The sequence below is a fragment of the Amblyomma mixtum genome, chromosome 5, assembly GCF_055824585.1.
Source record: "Amblyomma mixtum isolate Tamu chromosome 5, ASM5582458v1, whole genome shotgun sequence".
Taxonomy (NCBI): domain Eukaryota; kingdom Metazoa; phylum Arthropoda; class Arachnida; order Ixodida; family Ixodidae; genus Amblyomma; species Amblyomma mixtum.
In genome coordinates, this window is record NC_143016.1 from 44262535 (window position 1) to 44271907 (window position 9373).

The following is a 9373-nucleotide window of genomic DNA, read 5'->3' on the forward strand; positions in this document are numbered from 1 at the left end:
AAAACAGTGATATATTCTCAGTGTCGCCAATGGAGGTGAAATGCAAGAAGCCCGTGTACGGTGCGATTAAGTGCACGTTAGAGGGCCACAAGTGGTCCGAATTATCCGGAGCTCTGCACAACGGCGTCCCTCGTAGCCTGAGTCTCTTCGGAACGTTAAATACAATTAAGACCAAGCCAAAACTTTTTCAGACGGGAATAGCTCGCCGCGTTAATGTTGTAGTCGTGTTGCTGACACAGAATAATTGTCTCGTTGATAATAGTCCTACAATAAATATTACATAGCGTATTTTATCAGGTATATGCCTATGCTTGCAGCACCTGTGTCGGAATTTCTTCCGATTTTTTTTTCTGGTGATCATCGCTTTCCTTCTCCAACTTTTTGCTTCCGTCTGCGTGTGCAGTCGGAAGCACACTTTCAATCGCCAGTCTTACTCTGTTCTATCCTGCAATATTCCGGCAAGCCCTGCTCTGGAAACATCACGCGCTACAAATATATACTTTCATGTGGGTTCGCATGAACAACGTCGGATGTTAACATGATACTTGGTGTAAAGGGAAGCGAAAATATGATATCATTTATCTGTCACTAAAACAAATCATCATCATCCTCATCATCATCATTAGCCTGACTACGCCCACTGCAAGACAAAGACCTCTCCCATGTCTCTCCAATTAACACTGTCTTTTGCCACTTGCGGCAACCGTATCCCCGCAAACTTCTTAATCTCATCCACCCACCTAACTTTCCGCCGCCCCCTGCTATGATGGCCTTCTCTTGGAATCCACTCCGTTACCCTTAAGGACCAGCGATTATCTTGCCTTCGCATTACACCCCCTGCCAAAGCCCATTTCTTCCTCTTGATTTCGACTAGGATGTCATTAACCCGCGTTTGTTCCCTCACCCACTCCACCCGCTTCCGATCTCTTACGTTACACCTATCATTTTTTTTTCATAGCTCGCTGCGTTGTCCTTAACTTAAGCTGAACCCCTCTTTGTTAGCCTCCACGTTTCTGCCCCATAGGTGAGTACCGGTAAGATACAGCTGTTGTACACTTTTCTCTTGAGGGATATTAGCAAACTGCCATTCATGATTGGAGAGAATCTGCCATATGCGCTCCACCCAATTCTTATTCTTCTAGTTATTTCCCTCTCATGATACGGATCAGCGGTCACTACCTGCCCTAAGTAGATATATTCTCTTACTACTTCCAGCACCTCGGTACCAATTAAGAACTGCTGTTCCCTTGCTATAGGCTGTTGAACATTGTCTAATAGAATTGGATGCTTCTCAAACACAAATATATGACGTAAAAAGGTTATAGCTGTAGAGAAAAAGCTATAGCCACGTTCTTCAAACATGTCCAACATTCTTGGTCAAAAATTTTGAAAATTGGAGAACTGTACGATACTGGTATTATAAATATTGACGGTAATGGTCCATTCTTCCGATATGTAGCAAAATAGTTCTTTTAGAGTGTTTCCATCATTCGCACCGAGCTATAAAGACTGCAATAGAAAACCTATCGGGAAGGCTTTTGACGATAGCAAAAACATCAATACCAGAAAAAGCTAAGATTGCCGACGGGAGTCGCGCGGATATACTGACTGTTATAGTGAATCTAAGAAAATAAAAAAATCCCGTCATATACTCCCCTTAAATCATGACGCCTTTGTGCAAAAACTAAAGTGTTTTTTACAAATAAATTCGGATTAGGAAGCCTCTATTCCTGCGTCCTATCAACTTTGAATTTTCGGTGCTCCCCCCCCCCCCCCCCCCCCCGATTTTGCCTGTGGTTTTGGATTTGTGTTGCCTGTACAACTGTGTGGAATATTGTTTACTTCTAACTGTACACCCCCCCCCCCCTATGTAATGCCCGAAAAGGGCCTTTAGGGTATGTGAATAAACTCTTTACCTTTCAAAAATGCTTTTGTCCAGAAATGCCGGATATGGGATATTCATAGATCCGTTATAACTGAATACAATACGACTATCACGTGCTTATACTGATTTTTCTTTTCCTAGTCCTAGCTAATAGCAGTCACTTCGAAGCTCATTAGAACAACTTCAAACAAAAACGGTGAACTGAAAGCGGCATAATCAAAAGTCATTTGAGAGTCAATGAAGGTGTCGCTCGTTGCAGCACGAACTGCACCGTTTACTTTGATGCTGTGAAACGCCAGCAAGGACGAGGAACGCGGCGATCGAATGCGTTGTGGACGCGGTATAGTAGTGTGCCAATATTACTTCAGCATTAATAAAAAAAAAGGAAAAGTTAAAAACACACAAACCCTTGGGCACGCACCGTGCACACCCCTTACAAAAACGTTTTAGACAGTCTATAGAGTGTCTATAAACTTCTGTCTATAAAGTCTATAGACTGTGTATAGACAAAAGTCTATAGGCAATACAAATGTCAGAGAGTCTATAGATAATCTATAGATTTATGGCTATACACTTTTAGTAGACTTTTGTCTATAGACAGTGTATAGACTATGAATAGACCAAAAGCAATATCTATAGGAAGTCAATAGAGTCAATAACAAATCTATAGACTGTCTATAGACCATTTTTATAAGGGGCGGTCCTTGCACACGGATGCCATCTTCTATAAGAGTGGGTTTCCGGCGTTTTCTGATGACTCGCAACGGGTTTTTCACTGCTCCGAAACGCCTGTGAGGAGTGCGAATTTACAGGAATGATTTATTTGTTAAGAAAGAGGCAATGAAATAATGACCTTATTACACCAGGCTTATTAATGGTTAGTGGTTACTGAGGAAAGGAAATGGAGCAGTGTAGCTGTCTCACTTTCCGGTGGACGCCTCAAGCGCGCCGTGAGGGAAGGGAGGAGAGCGGCAGCAAGCGGGAAATGAGAGAAGCAGAAAACCGCCCCCGAGCCGGAGTCCCCGAGTTCGAACCCGAAAGTAGCGGCCGCATTTCAGTGGTGCGAAACGCAAGAGGCGCCCATGTGCTGTGCGATGTGAATACACGTTGAAGGTTCCCAGGTGGTCGGAAATATTCAGGAGGTTTATTAACGATGTTACAACCGGATTTCAGATTTTCGTTTTGTTAATGCATTACATGTCCATAACGGCATTTCTCGATCATCAGGCGCATCTAGAGGAGCATGCGGCATAAGCTACCAGCCAAGGTAACATCTGTGTCCATGAACGATTGCCGCTCAGTGTCCCGAGACTTGATAGGCGGGATGTGTACGGAACAGCCAATAAATGGGCCCGATAGTTGCGAGAACTGAAATAATTTCCCAAATAGTTTCCCAAACTCGGGATTCGGCTTGTTGCATCAGCCTTCTCCCTGAAGAGGAGAGTTGTGCAGGTTGCGGCCACAACAGGTTAGTGAACACATGCATCCATTTTATTTCTATTCGTTTGTTGCAGTATTCGGGACCCTTATAAAAATGGTCTATAGACAGTCTATAGACTTGCTATTGACTCTATTGACTTCCTATACATATTGCTCTTTGTCTATTCATAGTCTATACACTGTCTATAGACAGAAGTGTACTAAAAGTGCATAGCCATAAATCTATAGATTATCTACAGACTCTCCCTGACATTTGTATTGCCTATAGACTTTTCTCTATAGACAGTCTATAGACTTTATAGACAGAAGTCTATAGACACTCTATAGACTGTCAAAACCTTTTTTGTAAGGGGACGCTATAGCCGCGAAGGTGGGCTCGGAAAGAACGAACATTGAAACTGAATAAGGATAATGAAACGCCTCTATCACTATTTTCGCGATCTGGGTAATCGCCTCCACTGCTGTCGTTCTGCTGGAAATAGCATCGCCAGTAGATAACGGCCCGTACAGCGACAGACAAGAGATGCCCAGAGGCGAAAAACTGAGCATTTCGACGCAACTGCATGCAAATGCTAGGCCGGCGCCGCCGTAACTATAGCAGACGGCGGGTTGTCTTTCTTTCTCCGCCACTGCTGTCTGGCAGGCAGCAGATATGACATGTGTAGTATATCAGCACCCTCATCAGTTCATCCTTCGTACTCTTCAGTCCGGTTGCAAGCATTATCTCGAGGTAATTTTTTCCGAACAACATCAGATCAGACACAATAGAGAAACAATTTTGGAACTGCTACAACAAACAATTCTTTTAAATCAGCGACGAAGTAAAAGCTAAATAAAAAAATATGGAACAGTTTCCCAGCAGGCTGATGTTGCTTTCGATATTGAAAAGAAAATTTCTTACAAAGATGGTTCAAGGCTACCATTACGCATGCTCTGAGGCGCAGCGAGTTGCTCGAAGCACGCGCCCATGTTTTCAGCAATACTTCGAAGAAAGCAATGACAGCCACAGATATGCGCTAGAAGAAAACAGCTTGCCGCTGCAGTTAACCGAAAACACGGCGGCGCTCCTCAAACTTGTTCAGAAGCGTGTGCGTGCCAATTTCTTCTCGTCCCACCAAACTTGCTAGTCTTGGTTTGTGAAGCTGATATACGATCACTGAAAACGGAGGATAAAAATGACCCCAGTAAAGGAGCTACACACCTGGGAGACTTTTCCGAAACTCTCTTTTTATTCATTCGGCGCCAAGGTGCGTCCCCGTGACAGCGACAGCTGTTCCTTCCCCTGCCGGCCCGCACTGTTTCAAGAAAGCACACCACTCTCCAGCTTCCGCGGTTTCCAGAACGCGGTGCCGGTTTTACGGGCCCGCAGAGATGCGCGCGCGGCGAGATCAGAGGACAGCAAGCAGAGAAGCCTAAGCGCGCACTCGGAAAAACATCAGCGGCCGCCGCCAATCCGCTCGGACAAGCCTCAGCTCCGCACTCCGGCGCTCCTCAGTCGTTGACAAGAGCCGTGACGCCCCCTTCCAAAGCCTCGCCTCCTGCGTGTCTTGTGGACTTTCCCATTGGTCGCACATTAAATCAACAATCCCCGCCCTAAACACTGGGGGCACCGCTGCGTGACGTCATGGTGGGGCGGACTTAGAGCGTGGCCGAGGCGGAGACTGGCGCGCGCCCCTCCCTCCCGCTCGCCTACACCCGGCGGAGCGGCGTGTCCGGTTCGGGAAAACGGCTCGCTCAGTCGCTGTTGCGAGGTGCACGCATCGCGGCGGCAGCGGCGCTCGTCTCAGCCACGGCAGTGACGCCCAAGCAGCGCGGCACTGGCGCTTCGGCAAACATGCCGAGGCCCGGCCGGTCGACGTACGGGGACCAGAAGCCGCCCTACTCGTACATCTCGCTCACGTTCATGGCCATCCAGAGCTCGCAGGAGAAGATGCTCACGCTCAGCGACATCTACAAGTTCATCATGGACCGCTTCCCCTACTACCGCAAGAACACGCAGCGGTGGCAGAACTCGCTCAGGCACAACCTGTCCTTCAACGACTGCTTCATCAAGATCCCGCGCAGGCCCGACCGGCCGGGCAAGGGCAGCTACTGGGCGCTGCACCCGGCCTGCGGCGACATGTTCGAGAACGGCTCGTTCCTGCGGCGCCGCAAGCGCTTCAAGCTTCCGCGGCAGATCAAGGACGCCACGGCCGTGGCCCTGGCCGAGCTGAAGCACTACGAGACCGTGTCGCAGAACGCCATCCAGGAGCAGGCCAAGATGCGGCTCACTGCACTGGCGGCGGCGCCGAGCCATCTGCAGGGGCAGCACGCAGACGCGCTGAGGCACGGCACCGTGCTTCCCGCCTACGTCAAGCAGCCATTCTCCATCGAGAACATCATCGCGCCGGATGGCAAGAACTTCAGCGGCGTGCTGCCGGCAAGTCCTCCCTACACGACGACTCCGCCCCACCTGCGGTCCTTGGCGCCATTCCCGTGCTCCCTGCCGTACGCGACTCAGGCGTCTTGGCACTCGACGTACTCAAGCCTGGTGGCGGCCGCCAGCCGGCAAGAACTCAACGGCCTTCTGTGCGGAGCCAAGCTGCCGCCCGGTCACTACCCTCTCGCCGGCGTCGTGCCCGTGCCGTCCGGGACCGGGGTGCCGTTCTCGCTCCCGTCGCTGCCGCTGAAGCCGCCCGCACTGCTGCCGGCCTTCCAGTTTCCGGGCCTCACCGCCGAGCAGTCCCTGCTGACGGCCAGCGCGGCACACATGACGTCGTCAGCAGCGGTGCCGCCCTCCTCGAGGGCGCCTCCCAGGCCGGACTCGGCGTCCAGTGATGTATCGTGCACGTCGCTGGATGTGGTGTCGGACGAAATGGCCAACGATCTTTGTTAGTATAGTTCCGAAGGACTCTCCCTCGTCTTCACAGAGATATTATTTATAGGACGTGAGATGGCTGCCGTTGCCGCTTGTGCAGCATCTGGTGGCGTGCGTATATGTGAGTGTGTGCTTGAAGTGTGTGTGTAAATATTCCTCCTTGGCGCCCTCACGAAAGGACCGGGCGCTTTGTATAAATGTACAGTTCGTATGATGCGAATGTTGGACAAAGAAGAAGCAGTGATGACGACAGATGCGAAGGAAAAAGGTTTACAGTGGACCTGCAACTCTTCTATATAGTTCCTTATTTCTGACAATTCTCAAGAAAGCAAACCGTACGCAGCGAGCTTTCACAACGCTGTATTAATGAAAGGACGCGAAGGCAGCAAAAATAATCGCAGAGGCTTCGAATTACATGTGGAAAGCATCTTGCTCGCATTCTTCCGTGCACCGGAAAGAAATCACCAGCAATTCTCACACGTTCCGTCGGACACAAGCTCTCCTCCCCAAAAGTGGTAACCCATCGAGTCGTTTTTTTTCAGACAGCGCAGAGTGTCACTCTTCCTTCAAGATAAACCGACATGTCAAACTTTACTATTTTGGAAGCCGCAAGAAGAATGGTAGGCAGCCGATTTTTCAAAAACCCCGAGCCCTCGAAACCCTAGCAGCCTGTTTTGCGAAATCAAGAATGTCGAGACTCCCGCGAAGCGAAATGTCTTGGGCTAAAATTCTCTTTTATTTTGCTCCTTCCCACGTTTACGGCCCCGCTACACCCCTGGCAAAGCGCATGCAGCAGTCGTCCCAACGACCTCCACCACTGTTCGCCGCATATGTCTCCGAGAGGACCCAATGGCCACCGCTGAGAGCGCGTCGTCTTCTCGCCACTGTTCCTCCGGTGAAAAGGCTCGAGAAGAAAACACACATCTATTCGCTGGCCCAGATGATCCTCCGGCGCTGCACGTGCGTGTCCCCGAGCCAGAGGAACGCCGCAGGAAACCCATCTTTCCACCGAAAGCCACAACGGGGCGCACACACGGGACGCTCCCCGTCGAGCAGCGTCGCCCGTTTCTGCAGGTGCGTGCCCATCGCTTTTCCTCCCTCTGAGAAGCCGCGCGGCACCCTAAAAGTCAAAGGAAGAACAAGCCCCGAGCGGGCTGCGTTGTCATCCAGTCGGCGCGACAAAGGCGCTGGCCCCCTTGCGCTCGACGCCCCCGCCATTCCCCTCTTCGGCGAGAATGTGGACTTTGTGGCCGTTAGGAAAAAATATATATATATCGAGGAGCTTACCCATGCACCTGTAGCTGCCGGCGACCTTGTCACCGCGTGGCCGCTATGTTGGATCCCCTAATCTGAAGAACTGTCCCGCTGACAGTGTGTGCTGCATGCAGTGTGCGGGAAGAACCCAAGGGAGCGCCTTCTTTCGTTTCTGAGGGACAGAGGGTGCACAAAAATACGCGCCTCGAATAGCGATGCCCGCCGCGAGTCTTGCACTGGGAGCAATGCTGTCACCTTCGAGTATTCCTTATTTTCGTCCCAACATTGCAGAGAAGCACGTGTCGATTGGCGTTTCAAGCGTTAGCATTGTTTTGCAGGGTCCTCGTGTTACATGTGATGCAACTGTATACTAATTCCAGTTGTCAAAACTATGTTACTGTTTGCGCTCCGAGCGCGTACTTACGGCGCTTTCTACTGGGAGCTTATCGTTGCATCTAGTCCGGTATGCAGCTGCCGCCTTTGATATTGTATTGCCATTCATTTAGTTTTTAAATTCGGTATATATGTATTTACTGATTATGGCTATGCGATCGGTTCATTAGCAACTGTACACGACACGCGCCTTTAGAAAAGTTGTATTGTGCTTTGCGAAGCGAAAGATATAGATGACAAACGTGTGCAGTGACGTCCGTACCTTGATGCAGGTTTCCCCTCACAATGTGCAAAATCGCCCACACCAAATGGATTAGCTGAGATTGCATTGTGTGTATTTTTTTTGTGTACGCTGTAAAGCCAAGCGCGAGCTGGTGACCGGGGCGTACCACTTTGAAATGCTCTTCGAGCAGGACCGCACCCAGAAAGATTGATCTTGCATAATACATACAGCCCGTGGGTCACACAGCACCGTTGAAATAATCGTGTGGGCGTTCTTACTGCACACAGTGAGTATCAAACGGAAGCAGTACAAACAGCGCTTGACTGCTCATTGATAACGGCGTTATCGTATGCTCTTTGCTTTGCCCTTTGGAAGCCTTTGTCTTTCTGTTTACCCACTGTAATCAACGAGCTCAACGGTGTCACAAAAGCCTGCGTGTGCAATTTATAGAAAGCAAACGGAGAAATAAGGTTCGTTTGTCGTATATCGCAGCGCTGTAACGCACTGAGACATGCAACTGTTTCAACGCACTACGGTGTTTATGTCGCGTGTCCTGTAAGGTGCATATCTTGGACGTTAGATTTGGAATAACGTGCATTCAGGTTCAGAGTTTGCGATGAATGCTTATGTCAGGTAAACAGGCGCAGAAACCATAGAGAAAAATATAAATGCATGTTCTTTCACGCATATGGTTTGAAGACTTCTGAGCCATTACACCAAACCAACGCATATAAGCGCGAATTGGTGTCTTCACCTTTCCTCGTCTCCATTTATTTTCCCATTTGACCCCAAGGCAAATCAACAGGACTTTCACGCTTTAGTGTGCAAGACTGTGGTGGGCATCGCTGTGTTTATTCAGATTCGTGAACACTTGGAAATATATCGACAAAAAGGCACGCTTCGAACTGTCGATGTTGTCATGTTTATATGCTGTAGAAAAACTTGCAAATTGGAAATAAAACGAGTCACGTGTCCATGAACGTTGCTTGAGGAACGAACTCTTTGTCTTTCATTTGTGTACGAATTCTGTGGTGTCTACCGCATGCACACCTCGTGCGGCATAAAACTCAAGTGGAAAACACGCCGCTGCCTATCAGCCTCACGAACATTACTGCAAGTGAAAAAATTGTTTTCAGTCTTGTGTTTTGATCACTTGTGCGGCAGCAGTGAAAACAGTGAGCCCGTGTGCGCGGAAGATTCCTATATGCACGGAGACGTAAAGCCAGAACAAAACTGCGAAAGGCTCGAAAGCGTTTTTTGGAAGCTTGTGAAAGTCGCGAAGCTAACAGCAAAGAAATCGGGATTCAATACAGCAATTGCA

General features: G+C 49.2%; 1 protein-coding gene across 1 annotated transcript; it reads left to right on the forward strand.

Annotated features, from left to right (window-relative positions):
• Positions 1 to 5077: 5077 nt before the first annotated feature.
• Positions 5078 to 9046, forward strand: LOC149341944 (forkhead box protein B1-like). Its single transcript, XM_089542045.1, has one exon. The coding sequence runs from the start codon at positions 5160 to 5162 to the stop codon at positions 6198 to 6200; it is 1041 nt and encodes a 346-aa protein (XP_089398171.1). The 5' UTR covers positions 5078 to 5159; the 3' UTR covers positions 6201 to 9046.
• Positions 9047 to 9373: the final 327 nt, after the last annotated feature.